Source organism: Cupressus sempervirens, chromosome 7 (genome assembly GCF_028749045.1).
Source record: "Cupressus sempervirens isolate cs-2001-9-10 chromosome 7, ASM2874904v1, whole genome shotgun sequence".
Classification (NCBI taxonomy): domain Eukaryota; kingdom Viridiplantae; phylum Streptophyta; class Pinopsida; order Cupressales; family Cupressaceae; genus Cupressus; species Cupressus sempervirens.
The window spans coordinates 2,233,828-2,257,504 of NC_143124.1; the positions used below are offsets into that span (position 1 = coordinate 2,233,828).

Here is a 23,677-nt window from a genome sequence, read left to right on the forward strand (position 1 = left end):
GAATTTCCTTTGTATATTGTCCCATCTATAAAATTTGAGAATCTTGAACTCCTTGAACTTGAAAGCTCGTAGTATAAATTTCATCTATAATTTCTTTTACAAGACTCAGAAATGATTGTTCTAAATCTATCCACATAGGCCAAAGGGGAAAAATGAAATAGATGAAGTTTTTTCTTCCCTTGTTGATAGTTGGGCTCCCCAAAACCCATCTACCAATGCTGAGGACTTTTGGGATTTTGATGATAAAGACCCTCCCTCAACTGGCACTACTCTTGTAACTTGAGGGCTTTCTTTATTATGTTAATTTTTTTTTTTTGATGAATAGTTTTCTTATATGGCTATGTGTCGAGGGAACTCAAAGGTTGATCTTGTATCCCACGACCCATTTTTTGTGTGGATATGTATCTTTAATATTTTGTTAATAGGAAAATTCCATTCATTAAAAAAATGTCAAATAAGGCATTTAGAGAGGGTGTAGCTAACAATTGTAAAGCAAAATTCAACAAGCTTCATAAACATCTTCCCCGTGGGTCAAAATACAAGCATCATTGAAGCATTGAAAATTTGTAATGGACATCTACATAAAATATTTTATAAAATGCCTCAAATTCACATGAAATTTACTAATTGCATGAAGTGAGAGATAAAAAAAGATCTTAAAATCTATTGGATTTTACAAGAGATAATTCCAAGTGACAATCAAGATATGGCATTATATTATATGTTCCATCACATGCTTTGAGGAATTAGACATCGTGTCAATAGAGGATACGTAGTGATCAAAGGTGTATAGAATGATCAAAGGTGTATAGAAGGAAATCAAAACATGGTGATGTTAAATAGAGAGAAATATGGATATACCTTGCAAATGTATTTAGTGACTAGGTGACTATTTGACTAGGGCCTAAGCATTTAACTTCTCTCTTAGTAGATATAAGTTTCAAGTTATATATTGTAAATCATAAATTTTATCATTTTGGGTTAATTTTTTTCAAGGTTAATTAACCTCTCCTAAAACACATAATTGTAGGGTAAACTTTAAGAAAACCACTTCAAAAAAAAGATAATAAATATTGGCAAATATTTCATTATTTTGAAATATATATATATATATATTTCTATTGGCGAGTCTCTCAATTTTTTATTCTAAATATGATTAATATTTGCAATTAGTTTCAAATCATAATATTTTTGATAAAATATTGCCAAATCTCAATAATAATAGGGATTTCATTAATCACCATGGAATATTACAAATCGAAATCGAACATTTTTTGACCTTGTGAAATATTATGAGGATTGTTACATATACTTTAAATAAATAGTGAAAACTAAATATTGGTGATATATCCCTAAATTAACTAATAATTATAATAATTATTGGTTAGTTCAATTTAATTTATACAATAATATATTATATTTATTTGACTCAAATCTAATAATGTAACAAATATTGTGGCAAATACTTGAGTTTAGATTTTTCAAATAAATAAATTATTGAACAATTTTAAATATTCTAGAACTAAATTTATAAAACTATGTTGATTTACATTGTATCAACTCTTAAATTATTCGCCAAAAAAATCTAAAATTAGCCAATTCGCAAATATTAGCCAGTAAAAAATACCTTGCATAATTGGGAGGTAGTTATTAACCACAGAAAGCTAGTTTTTTAACCTCAAGTCTATATAAGTGATCATTTTACTTTGTAAAGGGGAAACATTTTGGATCCTAGGGAATCAGAGAACACTTATCTTGGAGTCTTGGTAGTGAGGCAATTTTTGGAATGTGTGTACAAATCTTGTCCTTGTAATCATAAATTTTTCTTATGTCATTTGTATAAGGAAATAATGGAAAAACATTTTGGGTTCTCTCTCTAAAAATTTGAATTGTTGAAGTGTTTATTCCTTTTATAATGATTTTTTTAATTGTATTATGCAAATGTTCAGTTATTATTGAATTCACATTGTGTTAAAGATAGCTTTCAAGTGTAGCACTTGATTTTTCTTATTAACAGTTTAAGTTAATTTGGAAAAACATTGATGTTATTTGATGCATTCATCATCATGTAATGTCCCCATTTTGAAGGTAATTTGATTTAATTAATTGAATTTAATAAAGTGACTTGAATCATAAAATATTTTATAAAGTCACTTAATAAAATAATGTTTTAGAAGTTTGTGGAAGAACCGGAGGAAAAATAAAATAAAATAATATTCCTTCTAGAAGGTGATTTGAGAAGTTCTAGAGGGAGGTCGGCCTATTGAAGGAAAATGAATAAATAGGCATCCTGGGCTTCATTCTCAACATCCAAATTTGTTAGTGATATTTGCCTATGTATTTGTGGAGCCAAGGGCCTGCAGATAATCAATTTGTCTTTGGGAACGAAAACTCCCAGTGATAGCAATTTTGAGGGTGTGAAACATCACTTGAATTATTGCCACTGTGGGAAGGATATTTCAGTCCTTTCACTTGTGCTTAATTGCTGGCCAAGGGCCAAGTTCTTTTGTTGATTTGGAGTTTCAATTGAAGTTGCATTTTCATCATATCATCTTCAGTATTTTCTCAATTTAGGTTCTTCATTTCAGTTTGTAGTTGCAACAAATTCTCAGTTGTATTCAACCAGTTAGGGTTTTTTTTGTAATGTGCCATGTTGTAATGTTTTGATGTTGAAAATTGCATATCATATGTAAAACATTTGGTTATCATTGGATGAATACATTGGCACTATTTTACATTAGTTATTTAAGTAGATATGTGGCACAACAATTTCCTTAATTCAGCAATCTACTTTCAATAGTGTATTAAATTTAGGGTTTCTTTTAGTGGCCTATTGGTAAGGGTTATTAGAGTGATATCAGAGCTTTCATCCTGCCATCTTGTGATTAGTCAAACAGGAGATGAGTGAGAGAGAAATCAGATGTTATAATAGGGAACAATGGAAACAACAATATCAGAATCCACAAGTTGAAGGAGATACATCCTCAATAGCATTAAGAGAAAGAGATACCAGTAAAATAGTTCAAAATATGGTAGAAGAAGAAAATAGGGATGCAAGAGCTAAAAATAAATTTGATACCATGCTTGATATGTTGTCATGCTTATTAGCAAAAATGCATCAGCAAGTCACTCAAAATCAGAACACAACCACTCAAAATCAAAACACAGCTAAACATAGTGGAGATAATGAGGGAAGGTCTATACATCATGCTGAAGAAACTAGAGGATTAGCCTCTAGGCCTCTTTTTCCCACCTTTATACCAAGAGAAGAACAAGCACATGCTACTCCGACTATTTCTTTTGGAGATGAAGCTAGATTGGCTTACTTGGAGTATACCAATCTCCCTCTTGATATGAGAGAAATATGGACATTTGATCAATTCATGAATCAAAGGAATAGGAGAGGAGGAAGGAATGATCACTATGCTCCAAGAAATGACTATCAACAAACACTTGGTAAGATTTATGTGCCTTACTATAATGGAAGTAACAAATGCACAACTAGATCTTGGGTTCAAAAGCTTGATAATTATCTTTCTTTGAGACCAATGCCTGAAGAGGATGGCATAAGATTTGCCACACTGCATGTTGAAGGAGCTGCTCACAAATGGTGGTATCATGGATTAGTCACTCCTGGACAAAACCTTATCACTACATATGAGGAGTTTACTAACAAATTGATTGAAAGGTTTGATGTCAAAGATCCTAAGGTGACTTTCTGTGAATTGGCACAACTAAAACAACATGGTTCCCTTGATGCTTATGTGAATGACTTCCAACAGTTATCGATCATGGTTCCTAAAATCAGTGAAAGAAGATTGGTGGTTTTATTCATGGAAGGATTGATGGAGCCATTGAAGGGTTGGTTGAAAGCTTTTGATCCTCCCTCACTACATGAAGCAATGAAGAAGGCTAGGGGCATGGAGTTTGTAGCACCAAAGAGCAAGACCTTGCATAAGGAAATCCCTTCAACAAGAAATGAAACTCTCCAACAATTAGACAAGAAAGAGAAATCAGCACCTATGATGGATGAGGAGACAGAAGAAGAGTTGAAGAAGAAGAAATTATGCTATTGGTGCAGGAAGCCTTACAACAGAGATCATGATTGCCCTTTGCGGCCTAAGGGCAAGGCAAATCGTTTCATGTGGGCATACTATGAGGACTCTAATTTTGATGAAGTTGATCAGCAAGCTATTTTAGAACTTAATCAAGGTAAGGAAACTTCTGCTCACATGACATGTATTGCTAATGTTGAGGATGAGACTACATTTAGCTCAAATCATCAACTATATATTTCATTTTCATTGACATATATTTCATTTTCCTTAGAATGTCAACTCATCAACTATCGAGAATCAGATAATAGATTTGAAAACCTCTTCTTGTGTACTTTCAAAGTTTCAAGCTTTAAAAATACATTGTACAATCTTATGAGTTGTGCAACCCTTCTTTCTACACTTTGTCGCAATCAGTTTAACTTAACCTCAAGAAATATTTTCATGAAACTATGAAACCCTTCTTTTTCTTTTCTCAGGCTATCACAACTTTTAAATCAAATATTCACTTTACCCTTGTGACCCTACAATAAGCCTTATATCCTCTACCAATGAGATTCCCCTTTTATCGCAGCTTCAGAACTTAAATGTTTCACATTGCGTTGTTGCAGTTGTCAAAACCTATTTCCTTCTAACCGGTGCAAAGTGGCAAAGATGGCTTCATCTTAACTTTTTGTGACTTTGCAGGATGGCATATATTTTCCCTTTAACTGCTGCAAACATGTGAAAACTACCTGACTTAACATTTCGCGGTCTCACAACCAACAGACTAACTACCTGAAAAAAATCTATGATTCAATGCGATTTATCTTTTCACGACTGCCAAAAGTCTTTTCCCGTTAACCACTACGAACATGCGAAAAATGCATGACTTAACATTTCATGGTCTTGCAACCAACAGATTAACTACCTACATAAAACCTCTGATGATGCAATCTCCCTTTTCGTGACTGTCGGAAGTCTTTTCCCTTTAACTATTGTGAACATGCAAAAATTTCTTGAATTAACATTTCACGGTCTCACAACCAACAGACTAACTACCTGGATAAAATCTTTGATGATACAATCTCCCTTTTTGTGACTTCATATTATAAAATTTCATCGAATCACCATCATTTAACTACTACTGCCAATGCCATGAAATCTCCTTTTCGTAAAGTGACAAAGTTAACTCCTCATTTATCTTTCCAATTGACAATGATACGATCTCTGCCCTCCTCGCAGTTTCACAACAAACAAACAATTAACTTTCACTTTGACAGCGACATTGGGATAGACCTGTTACAGCCTTTCTCATGATTTTGCAACCGCCAACTTCAAGCTAATGAAACCCTTTGCAAACCTCTGATGCCATTGACTTCACATATGTTTTTTTAACCTTGAATACAATGAAATGATTTTCCCAAAAAATTAGAATTTTACTAATTATTTTTTTGTTCACCAATGTATAAATTTTTTGTGGTTTTAAAATAACACAATTCACCCAAATTTTACACATTGTTTGAGAGACTATGAATGTTTTTCCAATGGAGATTATTATTTTTTCTTTGTAAAAAATTTTTTGCCACAAAAAAAATATTTGTAGGTGTTTTACACCTTTTGCCATGTTTTTGCACATTTTCTAAAGGAGGGGTTTCTTAAAGTATACCCTGGGTTTTTCCACCTCTCGAAATATTCTGTTGTTTCTTTCTTTCCATATATGCCAACAAATATATGGTGGAAAAATTTTCCATAGAAAAACCAATTTTTGGTGGTAGAAGGGACAACTCCAATCCTCCACAAATTGACATAAGTTGTCCTTCAAAACCCAATTTAGATCAAATTTATCCCACACCATATCCCAAATCTTTAAGGCATACTGACATTCAAGGAACATGTGTGAGATACTCTCCTCCTTTTCTTTGCAGAGATAGCATCAGTTTGTGATTAAAAAACCCCTTCTTTCTAGATCGTCAAGAGTTAAAATTTTGCCATGCTAAATAGTTCACCAAAAAAAAATTTAGGGAGTAGATTACTAATCCAAACTTTACTCCATAATGGTGGGCAGAAGTCCTTACTAAAGAGGTGTTTGTAAGTTGATTTGATTGTAAATTTGCCGCCAGAAGTTAAGTCCCAAACTCTAGTGCCCTCTTGAATCAAAATTGGGGGTCTTTGTACTCCTAGCAGCATTTCCAATTCTTTAAGAAGTTGAATATCCTCTTGGGAGTAAGTGTCATTATATAGTTTCCTCCACTTCCTCCCCTGGTCAATATAGTCCTCCACCTTCCCTCCCATGTCTTCCTTTAGTAACTCCATTGATCCTTTGAATTTTTTGTAGGCCAGCAGTTTCCTCCCATCCAATTATCCTCCTAGAATCTAATACTATGCCCATTCCCCAAAATCCACCTTGTCCCTTCCCTTAGTAAGCTTCTACTCTTGACAATATTCATCTAGATTTTGGAGCCTCCCAGGAGATCATTATTGAAGAGATTCCAAGTGAAAAAGGAATTTGAAAAATATTTAGCTTTCATTATATTACCCCAGTTTGTCTTATCTTCTCCCATTCTCTAGCCTATCTTCATAAGGAGGGCTTTATTCAAATCATGAAGTCTTCTTACTCCCAACCCCCCTTTCTCCTTTGGCTTACAAACCTCGTCCTAGTTAACTAGACTCAATTTGTTCTTCTCCTTTGTCCCTGACCAAAGGAAATTCCTCTATATTCTCTCAATTCTATCTACCATATATTGGTTAATTTTAAAAAGGGATAGGAAGTAAATTGGAATACCCTGTAGAGCTGTCGAGAGCAATTGTAATTAACTAGCATTGCTTAAAATTTTTCCTTTCCATCCTGCTAGCTTCTTTTGAATTCTTTCCACTATAGTATTCCAAAAGTCATTAGTCACCTCCTTAGTGATTAATGATAGGCCAAGATAAGTATTTGGGAGGTTGGAAAACTAACAACCTAAAATGTTTCTTATCCTCCTTTGTAATGAGGCATCAGTATTAAAGAAATAGATCTTAATTTTATAGTAATTAATTTGTTGGCCTGAACTTTCTTCATAATTACTGAGAATAGTCTTCCAAGATTCAGCTTCCATAATTGAGGATTCTCCAAAAGGGAAAGTATCACCAAGAAATTGTTGTAGCACTTCAGTATCAGTACTGGTAGCAAGCTTAATCCCTTTAACACATCCAATATTAACCAGTTTAGAGAAAGACCTCCCCAAAACCTCAACAACCATAATAAAAAGGTAGGGCGATAGTGGGTCACCCTGTCTTAGTCCTTTCTCCACTCCAAAACTGCCCCAAAGGGAGCCATTTAAAATAATAGAAAACTAGACTAAGCCTACCATCGTCTTAATTAGATTTATAACTTTTTAATTGAACCCCACTCTTTCGAGCACATCATAGAGGAAGTCCCACTTCACCTTATCATAAGCCTTGGAGATATCCAACTTGAAGGTCATACTAGGTCTTTTATTTTGTTCCATTGAGTGAATGATCTCATGTGTGGCTATCATTGCATCTAGGATTTATATTCCTAGAACAAATCCCTTCTGTGGAGTACCAATAATTCTTTCCAGAAATGTCTTTATCCTGTTGACCAGAACTTTGGCAAGGATCTTATATACTATATTGCATAGACTTATAGGCATAAAATCCATTAGGCTCATGGGTGTCGGAGTTTTGGGGACTAAAGCAATAAAAGTCTTATTAATCCTTTTTAGCATCTTCCTTGTTTTAAAGAAATCTCCGGTAGCCCAAACTAGTTCACTTTTAACAATCTCTCAGAAGTGCTAGAAAAAAGTTGGAGGGAAACCATCTGGACTTGGAGCTTTAAAACCTTTCATAGAAAACACAGCACATTTCACTTCCTCCTCATGATGTTTCCTAGAATGTGGTTGTTTTCCACCACACCCAACACTTGTGGGATCGTATTAATCAAACTTCTTCTGATAACCTAGTTTCCTGCATTGTTATCCTTAATGTAAGCCTTGCAATAATATTCCACCGCATGTCTTCCCATCTCCTCCCCATCTTTATAAACCCTTCCTCCTTCCCCTTCCAATCTGCTGATTGTATTTCTTCTTTTATGATTAGAGGCTAACCTGTGAAAGAAAGTAGTGTTTTTGTCACCCTCAGTTAACCATTGGACTCTTGATCTTTGTTTCCAAAAAAATTCCTCCCTCAACATAATATCCTTCCATTTTTTTCCTATATTCCTCTTCTTCCTGAGTTGCACTTTCAATGTTATTTCCTTCAACAATCTCCCCTTGGAGCTTTTTAATTTTTTCCTCCACTTCTTCTTTGATATTGAACAAGTCTCCAAAGGAACTCTTAGCCTAGCCCTTAACATTTCTCCTTATATTGCCAAGCTTTGGGGTTAGTCTATACATTGCAGTGTCATCTATCCTTATATTCCATCATTCTTGAATTCTATCTTTGAATTTTGGGTGAGATTGCCACATTATTTCATACCTAAAAGGTTTTGATCCACTTTTTAAACCATCCTCCCACTAAAATATTAAAGGGGAATGATCTAAAGCAGTTATGGTAAGGTTCTCTAGCAAGCAATTGCCCAGTCGATTCCAGTTCCTTGTCACCATAAGCCTATCCAGTCTAACCTGGATAAGATCACTCCCTTTTCTATTATTGGTCCAAGTGAATGGGTTCCCTCTCAATTCCACATCAATAAAATACATTCTGCTCATAAAATCATTAAGATCTTGCAAACTTTCAAGAGAATCCCTATTTCCTCCTAACTTCTTCAAGTGATAAAGAAGGATATTAAAATCTCCCATACACATTAATTTTTTATCTTTAATATTTCCAGAATCCTTACTAGCTTGTCATATGTTTCCTTTCTTTGTACCTTACAATTAGAAGCATATATATTTATAAGCCCCCAATGTTGAATACTAGTTTGGAATTTCATTATAATGAAATTTCTATCCTTCCATACTTCAACCCCCATCATAGAGCACGGGTTCCACATGGTAGAATTGCCCCCCGAGGTTCCTTCAGCATCCTTATGCATGTAAGCAGCACCCGGTCAAACATGACTAGCAATTCTATCAAAATTAGCACTAGACATTTTTGTTTCCTGTATTAAGACACAATCTACCTTTTCCAAAAATATGCACTATTTTAGAGCATATTTCTTCTAGGGATTATTTAACACCCTTAAATTCCAAGAGAGGAATTTCATTTCTTACTTCTAGTTATAGTCTCCAACATAAGTTGCTTACCACTGGCCACATCCCTTGCTGCTTGTTTGGTCCTGATCGCTCTGCTAGTTGGTCTTCCAACTGTCTCACATGCCCCTACATCTAGTTCCCCCTCCCCCCCACCCCCACCCACCCTTTCTTCCTTTTTTGAACCTCTCATTCCCCATTATTCCCCTCGTATGGTGACATGGGGCTTAGTTCTTTTTCAGCCTTTTCAATGCTTGCCATTACTTTAGCTGCTATCTCCACTGGAGAGGCATTTATCATCCTTATGGGGGTACATACCCTCTCCTAGGTAGCACCTTCTATGGCCATAACTTCTTGTAGACCCTCTCCTCCCTATTTTAATGGAGAGCAAGGAAGAGGGTGGCTAGCCACTATTTCGCCTTCCTCCATCATCTCCTTCCTTAAGTGCCCCCATTAGCGAACCCAATAGTTCCTCCAACTCACATCTAAAGGGATAATCATCCATTTTCTTCTTATCCCCCAAAGCTTCCCCCTCCTCAAGATCAATATGCCCCCTTGGTCCTTTGCCTAGGTTGGTCTACACCTGGGTATCCTCCATTTCTTGAGCATCAGTTGTCTCCAATCTTGGGGCTTCTGAGGGTTCCCCCATAGCTTCCATTACAATTCTCGAGGAACCTTCCTTTTGTTTATCCTTCTACACTTGGGCCTTACAGTCCATAATAAGGTGTCCAAATTGACCACATTTCTAATAGAACAAGCCCGCATTCTCATATTCGATGGGTTGAACTTTCTTTCCCCATTTGGTTTTGAGTGTGACCACTGTCGGGAGGGCCTGATTTAATGCCACATTCACATAGAATCTAGCATATACTAGCCATGATTTTTGCACAGTCACTTTGTCCACAGTAACAAAGTGTCCAAAAAAAATAGAATAGTATAAATATACCTATAAACATTCTTAACTTTTAAGTTCATAACCAGTGAAATTCCTAACAATAATTTATCACGTAGAATTCATTGGTCTGCCATAGGAAGCCCTCAATTATCCTTGCAATGAAATCCATGTTGACTATTTAACATAAAGAAATTTTTCATTTTCAGATTTATTGAGATAAGACAAATGCATCTCTTTCACTTTCCAAGTTTCCTAGGTGTTAAATATTTGCATAGTAATGTATTCGAAAAAGCCATCTATAATATTTAGCCGATAGGCTTTCACCTGGGCGATAGCCCACCGAAAATTCCTCATGCTTCTGCTTGCACTGGTTGGTCGGAATTGTCTCACGACTGCCTCTAACATTGGGTTCCATAGACTTGCTTATGAACGGGGCGGTGACTAAGAAACCTAGATGGATATGTAGCCACTTCCCTGTCAGAGGGAGGGCCGGAGTCTCCTGTTAGCGTAAATTCTAGATTTCTCGTACCGCCTCTTCTTTGCAGCTTGTTACAGGTTCTGGATGTTTGGAGTTCTGCTAGGCTCACAGGTGTCACCATAGACATTCAATTTGTCGACTAATGGAGGCCACGGGTCTACGGTTAGGGCGGATTGTAGATTACGTGACCTTATACATTGCGCAACCACCTCTGTAGATATTGCTTGTGAATGGCTAGAGCCCCCTATAAATTTTGCCAATGTTGTTGTTGTGGAAAGGGGTCACACGGTATCACTTGTATGCTACGGATTAAACAGGTATTGTTTCGCTGCTAGTTGCTTTCCATTTTGTTTACATTCTTACTGCTTCTCGATAGCCTTGCTTAGATCATTTTCTTTTGCTTTTTACAGGAGCTAGGTATAGAGTATAAGAGGCAGACAATAGCGGCTTAGAGTTTTCTTGAACAATTTTGGTAAGACGGCATTATGCAATTCCATGTTTGTGTATTTTCTTGTCTTATTGAGATCAATTTTAATTGATGCCCTATAAATGGAAACGATGATAACACTGGTATTTTGCTTTATGAATTATGAAACAGATTTTGTGATTGTCATGGGTAAATAGCTCAAGACGTGTACACATTTCTTCTGAATTGATCTAAAAGATTTTCACAGTAGAAGATTCGAGATTTGTATATTGCAAGGGAAAGCTATGCTGGTATGTGGAAAATCATGATTATGCAATTTCATTACTACAATTGGATCTTTTTACTTTTTACCCTTTAATAGTTGTAGACATCTGATCATAAATCTTATACTTAGAAAGGAATTTCTATTTTTCGTTTGTCAATACATTTGTCCTTGGAGAAATTCTAGTTAAAAATAGATTCAAAATAAAATTGGAAAGATCATACGTAAAAATGGGAACTTCTTAGAGAGAAGCAAATGCGAGACAACATCCCACAATGAATATATTAGATTTATATGCGTTGCTTATAGCTATGTTACAAGTATCATTTCACTGTCAATATAACCAATTAAAAATGGGCAAGAAGCCAAATTATAAACAATGTTTACAACAGGGGCGAAAATTGGTACTATTTGGGATAGTATTTGACATGGCTTCGTTACGGATTACAATTGTTGAGTGAACAGGTCAATGTAAATGCTGCGGTCATGAGTTGGTAAGTAGGTTTAATGTTTTCTTACCGAGCAAACAATTCCTCCGCTTGTTCCAATGTCAACTTTGTCTTCTTATCTGTACAATATTCATCTAAAGCACCGTCCTCCTCCCATAAGTTTTCATCTGAAACATCTCTCCACACAGTGGCAGCCATTGATCTCTTTCCTACCTTTTCAGAAGATGCATACTCTCCTACAAATGGATGGCCTGCAGTGCACCATAAATATCAGGTGGGTTATCATGTTAGCATTATTAAGATGATGTGTGTAAACAAGTTCAAACTTAGAGAGCATATTATTTAAGTTAAAGATTTTAAAATCAATCACACATTGAAATCACATTAATGGAGATGACTAAAAAATCATGGTCGATATAGACTGATGAAAGAAACACATTAGATAGACTGCTTGCAGTGATACTTTATCATTGAGTGGATTTAGTTATGAATTATGATGTTAGTATAATTCAAGATAAGCTATCCAAACAAGCTCAAGTTTGGAATGTGCAGTTTAAGTTGAAATCTATAGAAACCTAAAATCCATCAGATATTAAGTCTACCAATCTTGAACTCACATTAATGAATGTGAAGAAAAAATCATAGTAACTATAGAATAATCATCCTAATCATCCTGACTCAGAGAAAATAATTCGAAGAAATCATAGTGGGTATGAGTTGGGTATCAACAGCCTAGGAAGGAAAGAACATGAAGAGGAGCATGGCCAGATTGTCCAGGGAATTTTCAGTGGTTTATACAACACATTGGAAAAATGGAAAATATGAACACTTAGAGAGGTTGGAAGATTCCTATTTTCACCCCCACAGAAATATCTTATGCAAAGACACATTCTGATTGAAATTGATCGTATGTTGTTTTTTTGTGACTGGTTGTATTGATTTCTTCAGTGGAATTATTTGACATATAAGAACATACAAATTTGATTACAATGAGGGGATCTGGGAATGGAGACCAGCGTCAAGAGCTTAGACAACTCAAATTGTCATTATTGAATGCCAATTGTAATATCATGCTATCAAATGTATGTAGTTTTGCAACAACTACCATCGTCTATTTATAGTTATACTGATGGAAATATTCAAAAGATTAACCATTGGATACTGCTGATAACAAAAGCATTATTAATATATACAAGTCATTTTAATATGGCTAAGTACTGCCAATGGGGTAGCTCCCATGATATATGATCCAAAAAAAGGAAAAATGCATACCGTATACACCAGCGGTGCAACACAAAAGCAAGACAAAGTTGTGCTGCCAATTTATCCTACTCATTAAAGCATTAACAGACAACAGAACCATCAACAACCCTCAAAGGGCAGAAATTTAGATATAAAGTAGGAGAGATTAACCTATTATAATGTCCATGCCAAAAGACTGAACAAATAGGCTGATTTTGACGCTTTGATATTATTCAAAAACCCTATTTTTGGTCCCAAAATGTATGTATAGTAGTGACTTCTTCAATACTCTGATGTTGATGCTGGAATGATAAGCTAATCTATGAATTGAGCTTGTTTAATTAACTGCACTATGACTGATGGGGCATAGTCAAATCCCAGTAGCATTTTGTTGGCCATATCTCTATATATGGATTATATGAATTTTTAGCTCCAGACCCTACTGATTCAGACCTTTGAAGGAATGATTGTTGTTCGCTGATCGGCCACCATGCACCTGCATAAATGAATTTTAATTCATTAACTTATCAATCCAAATCACCCTCTTGCCTCCTACGGTGCCCAAGTTGAGCAATTGAGTTCTGACTAAAGATCATTGCTCTATCTTCTGCAAGGGGAGTTCATCCACATCAATTACCACCAGCATTTGTCCCAGCTAGCGAGAATGTAAATTATACTAGTTTATCTGCTTTACAAAATCTCAGACATTCTTCAATGCTACCTGGAAATCTATCTTGGTACCCATGTTGGATTTCCTTAGGCGAATGGACTCCTACTTGATGATCAATGTTTACCCCTATTACATTCACATGGAAGGGAATGGAGTTGAGGATCTGGACTATGCCCTGTTTAGAGCCCTGCCTCCTAACAAGGAAGCGGTGGACTCTAACACCACAGTCTATTGCAGTGAGTCTCAAATAGATTATTGATGTTCATTCACTTCAATAATCTTTATAGGCTTTTTTGAAATACTATCATGGGTGACTTCTCTAGAAAGTCTAATCCAATCTGTCAGTTATGTGAAATCACCCAGATTCTATAAGTGTTAAGTTTATCATTCCTTCTCATAAGTAATAATTTGATCATGAAATATATGCAATTGAATCTTAATAACAATATCATCATTTGACTTATAAATTTTTTATTATCAAAATTGATCATTTTATAAATAACATAAATAATGATAGATGTTTACAATCTAACTTTTTACCAATCTAGAGTGCTTCATTGAACATGATTTGTACACCTTGATAACAAGAATGCAAGTACAATTCTTTGAGCCATCTTGTTGAAATCATTCAGAGGCCTTGTTTTTGCTTTGATGGAGCCGGGGTGACCTCTCTAGAAATTCTAATCCAATCCGTCAGTTATGTGAAATCACCCAGATTCTATAAGTGTTAAGTTTAGCATTCCTTCTCATAAGTAATAATTTGATCATGAAATATATGCAATTGAATCTTAATAACAATATCATCATTTGACTTATAAATTTTTTATTATCAAAATTAATCATTTTATGAATAACATAAATAATGATAGATGTTTACAATCTAACCTTTTACCATTCTAGAGTGCTTCATTGAACATGATTTGTACACCTCGATAACAAGACTACAAGTACAATTCTTTGAGCCATCTTGTTGAAACCATTCAGAGGCCTTTTTTTTTGCTTTGATGGAGCCTCTACTATTTTGAGAGCCTCCATTTTTGAATAGGGGTGAAGGATGTTGGAAAATGTTGTGGAATGATGTCAATAAACCTGAATCCACTTTGTGCAGTCTTGTAAAATACATTCCATGAGATGACATATCTTGAGAGAACACTCTAAAATAGATTGCATGCATGAGTGTGGAGACAACATATCTTGAGAGCACACTCTAGAATAGATTGCATGCATGAGTGTGGAGAGGTATATAGCATTTTGTACCTTGACTGCATTCATAAGAGTTGCATTAAATTGATTAATAAAGGAATCAGATTTTCTCACACAATAGTTTTCATAACAGAAGTAGTGTTTCACTTGCAACCAGAGCTGAAATAAACTGAATAATTGTTGTCTTATTGTGTTAATCACCCAACAGAGGAATGAGCTATAGTTCTGATGGCTCAACTAGGACATAAAAAAAGGCTCCCAGTGGCTCAACTAAGCTCCACGCTGCCATGGAAAGTGACATATATAAAGTGTTGATTGAATCAATATTTCCAGTCACAGTCTTACTCAGAATAAAGATTATTTGTCCATTGAATTTGAATTTATTTCCCACCAAAGCAACACAGAATCAATCTGCATATGAATCAACACCTAAGAGAAATCAATCAATTGAAAAGTTGATTTCAACAATTTTAAACAGGATAAATCTTGAAGACAATTTTATACAATATGGTTCAGTGCATTTATTCTCAAAATCTCTGATTACAGTTATTATAGAATCTAATTTCAACACTGTATTTTTGGGTATAGTAAAGTTAAAACTTCCCAACATAAACATGTCTAACACCTCTATTTGAAAAATATAAAATTGTGTCCATTTAGAATCATGGTGACAAATCCCTGAGTTTACAGCATCTCTTTCCCGTATTGAAATTCACTTTACTAGCTGTCGTCAACCATTCTGCAACAGCTGACAGAATCTAATTTTAACTCTGTATTTTTTGGGTATAGTAAAGTTAAAACTTCTCGACATAAACATTTCTAACACCTCTATTAGAAAAATATAACATTGTGTCCATTTAGAATCACGGTGATAAATCCCTAAGTTTACATCATCTCTTTCTTGTATTGAAATTCACTTTACCAGCTGTCGTCAACCATTCTGCAGCAGTTGTTTATCAACACTCAAATGCATTCTTCCAGTTTTATATTATCCATGATATTTTGGGCTGAGAGTATATTCCTTTTCTCATAGAGATCAATTGACAATAGTGAACCTTATCAGACAAGGGAAGACAGTAATTTGACTTTGTTCTTCAATTATAGGACAATTTGGTCTTTATGAGTTCCATTTATTTCTATGTTGACCTATACTGATTGTGGTCTATGAACCCTCAAGAACTACAAAGAGTATCATTCTAAACAATAATTATAATTTTCTCTGTAGCCATGTTGCGATGCAGGACCACTATGACGGATGACTTCATCCAGCATGCGGATATGTACAGAACCTATACTGATGAAACAGAAACCTCTGTGCTCGCTCAAGAGTTGTTGGTGCAGCACCGCTTGATTACATATCGACTACCACCACAATGCAATGTAGACCATCTCTTTATAGACCCACCTATCTTGGAGTTAATCACCTGTCGTACTTGCATTCCGATGCAGATACAGTACGTTCCAACTGAAATTTGGTTCCACTCACCACTTGCAAGTGATCTAGAGATTGGGTATTTACTGGCTGGAACTGCCCGACTGTGGGCAGGACAAATGTTGTCAAGGCCGCATGTGAGTAGTCCGACATTAGGGTCTTTGCACTACCATGGTGAGTTATTCAGACTACAATTTGGCTCCATCTCAAGCACCATGTGGAATCAACATTTGGTAGAAAGGTGGGGGCCACAGGAGGTCTACTTAACGGTTCGAATCGCAGAGAGGATCAGAACAATCGCTACCGAGCAAATATCAACATGGACATGAACGGATTGTACCTTCTCTTCAATATTGCACCCTACCACAGCCAACTGGGGGCTCAAATGGCATAGACTTGAACATCTTTATTGGTTCGATGAGTTGTACCCAATGTCCAAAGAATTTGTATGTCCCTAATTTCAGCATCAACACATGTTTATCACAGCTGCTGCATTAATTGGCTCTGCGATACAGCGTTCGAGATGATAGTATGCCTATGTAATTATTGTACTGCATTGTGCAAAGATAATATGTATGTAACTACTCCACTGCCTTAATGAAGTATACAACATTCTTCAGCTGTAATCTTTTGGATGCATTATTTTACACATATTTAGTTGCTTGGATGTCTTAGTACAATATTTGACATGAATGTGAACGAGTCATCTTGTGATCAATAGTTTTCATAATATTATTTATCCAATTAAAACTAGATTAAACACCCTTTATTTTGCTTTGACACGAATATGAAACAATCATCCTGTGAGCAATAATTGTCATAGTATTATTTATCCAACTGAAACCAGATTAAACTTCCTATATTTTGCTTCAGAAATCCATTTGTGATAATTCTGTGATATATAGATTTACAAACATTTCAGCTTATTTTCTAAATTCTTGTAACTGGTCTTCCTATTGTATCAAGATCCTTCCTCACTGATTTCATGAGGCGTAGACAGTTACAAGCTCTATTTCTTGCATCAAATCTTATCAATGCCACGTCTTGGTTTAGTATGAGCTTCATTTCTATATTCTCATTGTGACTCAAATGTGTGACCTAATCTACCTTTGTTTGTGGAATAATCTAGCCGCGTAATGGCTTTAGAAGATTCAAATGATGTGATTACCATCTCCAGCAGCAGTCGGGAGAGCAACAACAGGGCACAACCAAACAATAGTGATGTAGAATCAGAGGTTGTCTCTGCGCCTGTACACGGATGTCCACAGAATGCCGACATCGATGAAGTCTACGACAATATTGTGCAGTATTGTGAAGCCATTGTTCATGACATCAGGCGTGTGTCCAACACAATGGAGACTACTACCACCACTAGTGTTGAAAGAATCGAACATGCTGTAAATACAGCAGAAGCAATGTGCAATGTGGCAGATGCGTTCTACAAGTCATCGTGTCAAATTGTACATGCAAAGTTCTATGATATGGATGTCTCTGACACATGGAAACAAGCATTCAACCATTATGTGAACAGAAAATGGCCGCCTAATGATGGGTAGGATACTATAGCCCAGAATGTTGACAGTCCCATATTGGTTTTCCTATGAACATGATTGTAGATAGATGTAAGGATAATTGTACAAATCAATAGGAAATGTAAGAACAATTTTGCCTCATCTTATACCGTTGAGTACTTGTAACAGCGAAAGCACATACACACAGATATGTAGAGGCATAGAAGGTCTGAGTTGGATAGCCATATGAAATACACGCAACTTTTGAATACATAGAAAGTGTTAATTAGGTTTATGAACAGCCATGTATAGCTCTATTATATACATCAGCTTCTGCTATCTGTAAATGATTTTGAAATGATTTTCTCTACAAAAGGATTATGTACTTACATTGTTGGTTTGCATTGCTGTAAATATTCCAAAGTATAAACTTCCTAGTGATGTTTTGGGCCTCCACTAATTCCATTTAAGCATTACTCCTATGCTTTGGATGTTCCAAGGGATATTTGATTCCATTTACACATTTGTCCAGTGCTTTGGATGTACCAAGGGGTATTTATATTGTTGTCTATGGGATTCTGCCTCTAAAATTTAATACCCAAGATTTTTTTTTCCTACAGCATTTATTGCACTTAAAAAACTTAGAACACAACTATTGGTTTTGAATGTTGTTCACTCTTCCTTTATCTTTACCCAAATGGAGCTTCGACTACGAAAGATTGGAACTCCTCTTAAAATTATGTGAAGAAGCCCACCACATTAGTTTGGACTTTGGAGACTAAAGTTTCGACTCACATGTGACTGGCGAAAACCTCTACTTGCAAACTGACATCACTTCTGAAAGCGGTGATAGTCAGCGTCAAGACCTTGGGGAAAGCTTGTCCAACTTAGCACTAGTTACTGGTAACTTTACCCAACTCAACTTTGTCTGCCAAGTTTGACATCACTTCTGAAAGTGGTGATACTTAGCTTCTCAAAGAGGTTGGGGAAAATTTGTCCAACTCAGCACCAATTACTGGTAACTTTACCCAACTCAACTTCGTCTGCCAAGTGTTTTCCAACTGCCTGTCGGGATATTACAAGTGGTATCTTTGTCGCCTCTAATCTGATGTAAAATTTGGCCTGCACCCCAAGCTACTAAGCTACCTATAGAAAAAAGGAGGTTAATATCATGTGTACTTGTCTTACCAACAGAGCAGATAAATGAGAATAGTATTTGTATCCATCAGATAGTTGTAATCTGTATTAAACACATTAATAAAAAGTGTTGCTGCAGCATTTTAATTCACTTCACATTTCTATTGTATGCTTTGTTATACGCCCTGCTTTATACTTTGTTTCTTTACTATGCTACATTATGATGGTACAAGAAATGTAAGGTTCTTTATTGGCTCAATTTTACAGCATATTATGATATTTAATAGGTTATGTATGCATATAAATAAATAGCTCAGCATGTTGAGGCTTAGCAAGCTATCTAGGATTGGACCAATTAGCAACTTCGTTCTTACATCATCTCTCCAATCAGAACTATCTGTTTTCCACATCACACATGTTGTAGTTTAGATAATGTAGTTACAGCTCTTAGAATTTATGATTAGCAGCAACAAGCAATATATACGGTCAAATTCAGATTTCACATTATCTAAAAAAAGCCCAGGACAGAACTCATGTAGATCCTCTACATTGTAGCTGAGATCAACAATTCTTCATTCATCACACACTAATCTTGCATACTACGTAGATGACTATCATGCACTTCAAATACTAAGTTTCTACAATGAACAAAGATACCTTCTGATACTGCTTGTTCTAATATCTAGAAATGATTAGAACATAATATGTGTTATATTCATTATGATTTCCACAATAAAGTGGGATCTAACATAAACTTAACTCCACCTTTGTATCCACTCTACATTCCAGTGCAACCAAAGTATCGTACATTATGGATACACTTACACCAGATGCTATACATCAATTGATTGCTGCACAAAATGTCACTTTGCCTATCGTGCAAGTATGTTCAGTCAGTAAACTCCGAGAAGGATTAGGTGAAGCAAGCCGCTACAGCTTAGAAATTTCTGATGGTATGCATGTGCACCAAGCTTCACTACCTACAAAGTACAATGAGAATATTTCCCAAGGAAAAATCAAATTGGGCTCAATAATACAGCTGACAAAATACAAATACTCTACAAAAAAAAAGCATGGTAAGATAATAGATGTCACACAATAGTTATGTTTCGTTCTTATGTCCTTGCATACCTATGATAGTTATCATGCTAACATTATGATTGTTATAAAATGTTCATGTGAAGGTGGATTGTCATGCTCAACTTGGAATTGATATCTATATCAAATGACATAATCGGATCACCAACAAAGCTCACATTAGAACACACAGATGAAGCAAGAACGACTCTACTGCCGCCAAATATGCATGAACAACAAAAGAACTGTTTTGGCCTAACACCGCCATGTCATCTCAAAGAGTTACAAGATATAATTACACCAATAAAGAATATAAATCCATACCAACCATGGTGGAACATTAAGGTTCGGGTAACTGCAAAAAAGGAAGTTCATCACTATAAGACACAAAGAGGAGCAGGGAAAATGTTCAGCTTCGATGTAATAGACAGCGATGGAACAGAAACCCGTGTGTGTTGCTTTAATGAATTAGCACATAACTACTATGAGAAAGTGCAAGTTGGTTCTACATATCTCCTATCTAGAGGAACAATAAAACTTGCGAACAAATTATACAATAAATTAAATAGTGGATTGGAAGTAACGTTGCAAGAAAGCTCAAGACTAGTAGCTTGTAAAGATGACAACAGCGTTCCAAGCCATACATTCTCATTCATACCACTGGAGACGATTACCACCCTACCCGACAACTCTGTGATCGATGCCATAGGGGTTGTAATATGTGTGCAACCAACCTCTACGATAATAAGAGCAAATGGAACAGAAGTTTCTCAACGCACCATACAATTGCTTCATATAACTCGCACGCCCATCGATCTAACGCTCTGGGGCTCAGCAGCGGAGCAAGTGGGCAGTGAATTGCAACAAAGATACTACTTGCAAGACACTACAATTCTAGTGGTCAAGGGGGGCCGTGTTACCGAGTTCAATGGAAGAGTACTCAACACCACAGTTAATACACAACTGATGATCAATGTCCAAATTCCAGAGACAGAGCAGTTGAAATCATGGTTCGATGACAATGTTAAGGACAGTGGTGATGCATCAGTTAGCTATGCCCCACAACCTCCTCCAATAATGAGAATGACAATTTGTGACATACACGATCAAATTGGGCGTTCTACTTGTGCTATAAAGTGCATCGTGAAAGCAACCATTATAGAGATCAACACAGACAAGCTATCCTACCGAGCTTGCCCCAACCAAGTGGCAAGAAAACAGTGTCAGAAAAAATTGTCTGAAAATGCAAATGAAGAATGGTATTGCGAAAAATGCAACAAGCAATTTACAGAATGTAATTATAGCTACATGGTCTGCATACAATTACAAGACCACACTGGGGATCTATGGGCAACTACATTTGATGAAGGGGCAACACAACTACTTGACCTGACTGCGAATACATTGCTAGAACTAGCAGCTGAAGATGATGTAGATGACAAAGCACAACAAGTTATCAAGGATGTAGAAAACAAGCAATTCATAATTACCTTGACATGTCAGGTAGCGACATACAATAATGAAGAACGGTTGAATGCAACCATCATACAAGCTGAACCTCTGGACTATGTCACAGAGAGCAATAAACTCCTCGAATAGATCCTTCAGATGACTGCTGAAATAGAAAATAGCCTAGGACAGTAAATAAGCACAAGAGGCATTTAGGAGCATGCTTGCTTGATGTACAAACAATGTTCATACTTAGAAATGTTGCTCGAGTTATATATTGAAGCTTAGAGATTTACCTCATCTTTGTGTGTTTATATTTGTTCAAATCTCACTGCAACTGAATACCAGCATATCATTCTACAATACATCACAACAATATACTGTAATATTCATCTACATCTTCCACTTATATATTAGTCAATATATGAGCCCAGTTTATGTAATAAATATTCCACAAAATGCATTGTGTTCATAAATAAAAATTGTTCCTACATTTTATAAATTGCCAATGTTGATCAAGTATAGTGCATTGCTTCCCTATCAGTATATGCTAATGGACTGATCTATTATTCTTGCTGTAACATTCATAAACAAAAAACCACGCTGAATAGGTTTCCTACAATATATTTTCTCTAAAGCATTTTTATAATCATAGTTAAAAATATATATTTACCATTACTTTCCATTGTGACATATGTTTAATTTATGCTCTTTTAAGATCAACAAACCAGCATGCAATTTGCAACACATTTTTTTGCATGGCACATGTAATTTGGATGTTAGGCTAGTATATATTTTAGCCTAAATAAGACAACAAATTTCTAACTACAGCACTAGTTATACTGTGAATCTTCAATTCCTAATGTTTCATGCAGAATTTTGAATGTAATTGCAGGATGGATACACAGGATAGCATTAAGCTAAGGCAAAAACAATGCAGACAAAGGAGTAGAGAATACTATGAACGACATAAAGAAGACATATGTGCACATAAAAAACTCAAAAAACAACAACAAAAATTAGATCCACTTCCACAAACAAAAGCCAATGCATCAAACAATTTTACTGACAACCCTGGGTTCAAGGAAGCACTAAAAAGATTTTGCCACCGAATAGATGCCTTGGGCACCTTGCAAACATGCACCATTTGCAAGGAATCATACCCAGGCATGCCTGTCATCTCCAGGAGCTCAGCAGTCACATGCAGAAGATGCCAACGTGAAAATGGTATACATCGATTCACACAACTGAATAACATGGATCCAGGAGAGCAGCCGACTATTTTGGCAAGGTTGACACAAGTAGAAGAAATGCTCATCGCTAGGGTCAACCCAATCCTACAGGTTACACATGCTACAGGAGGCCAATATAAGTACCACGGACATACAATAAGTTTCCCCCAAGATATCAGCCAGATAGCAAAGGAGTTACCCCACAAAATTCAAGATCTAGATGTCCTCATCATTAGTAGGTCAAATGGAAAGGGACATTCTTATGAGTGCTATGTAAGCAGGAATCATGTACAAGAGGCATTAGAATACAAAATTAGAAATGACCCACTATATCGAGATGTAATTATTAGTACTGACCACCTGGCAAAGCTTCCAGCGAAAAGAACCAATGTAGCAAACATCATTCATACAATTGAAATAGTAGATGTAATAAATAATGAATTAGAGGAAAAAAGTGAAGAAGAGTCCACAAATAGTGTCTACACAAACACATCATCGTTTGTACCAGCACCGCACAATAAGCAGCGAGAACTTGATCTGATCAAAGAAACATTGGATATCACCAATACAAATAGCCAAAAAATTGATTGGCCGACCATATCATTATCACCGATCAATGAATATGACACAGACGGATTGCTCGATATGGCATTCCCAACATTGTTCCCAAACGGTACAGCTCCACAATTGCAACCAAGGCTAAAAGAAGTCAAAATGCACGAGTATATAGCACATCTCCTAAAATTCCATGACCAACGATTTGGGAGACATCCAAGATTCTGTTATTTTGTATTCAACCTAATGATGAGACATCGCAACCAAAGCTTAGCAACAATATTCGTAAAGCAAAATGCTAGACAGAGTATTCCACTAAGCATGGATGATCTACGAGCCCATATGAATACCCTTCCTGACACCCAACTGGCTGAGGAGCTTTTGCACTATGGGGGCACAATGAGAGGAATGAGACCATACTAGAGCACA

The 23,677-nt window shown here is 35.9% G+C and overlaps 2 protein-coding genes across 2 annotated transcripts; both read left to right on the plus strand.

Moving 5' to 3' along the window:
* Positions 1 to 19,746: 19,746 nt before the first annotated feature.
* LOC149545112 (replication protein A 70 kDa DNA-binding subunit A-like) lies at positions 19,747 to 21,611 on the plus strand. Its single transcript, XM_089793703.1, has 2 exons — positions 19,747 to 19,922; positions 20,120 to 21,611. The coding sequence occupies exons 1-2, from the start codon at positions 19,747 to 19,749 to the stop codon at positions 21,609 to 21,611; spliced, it is 1,668 nt and encodes a 555-aa protein (XP_089649829.1).
* Positions 21,612 to 22,357: 746 nt separating this feature from the next.
* On the plus strand, positions 22,358 to 23,671 carry LOC149545113 (uncharacterized). Its single transcript, XM_089793704.1, has one exon. It carries the CDS (start codon positions 22,358 to 22,360, stop codon positions 23,669 to 23,671), a length of 1,314 nt encoding a protein of 437 aa, XP_089649830.1.
* The last annotated feature ends 6 nt before the right edge of the window (positions 23,672 to 23,677 follow it).

Coding starts and splice junctions, on each gene's coding strand:
- LOC149545113 (XM_089793704.1), top strand. CDS start 22,358: ATGGATACACAGGATAGCATTAAGCTAAGGCAAAAACAATGCAGACAA.
- LOC149545112 (XM_089793703.1), top strand. CDS start 19,747: ATGGATACACTTACACCAGATGCTATACATCAATTGATTGCTGCACAA. Junction 19,923..20,119: donor CAAGCTTCACTACCTACAAA/GTACAATGAGAA, acceptor GTTCATGTGAAG/GTGGATTGTCATGCTCAACT.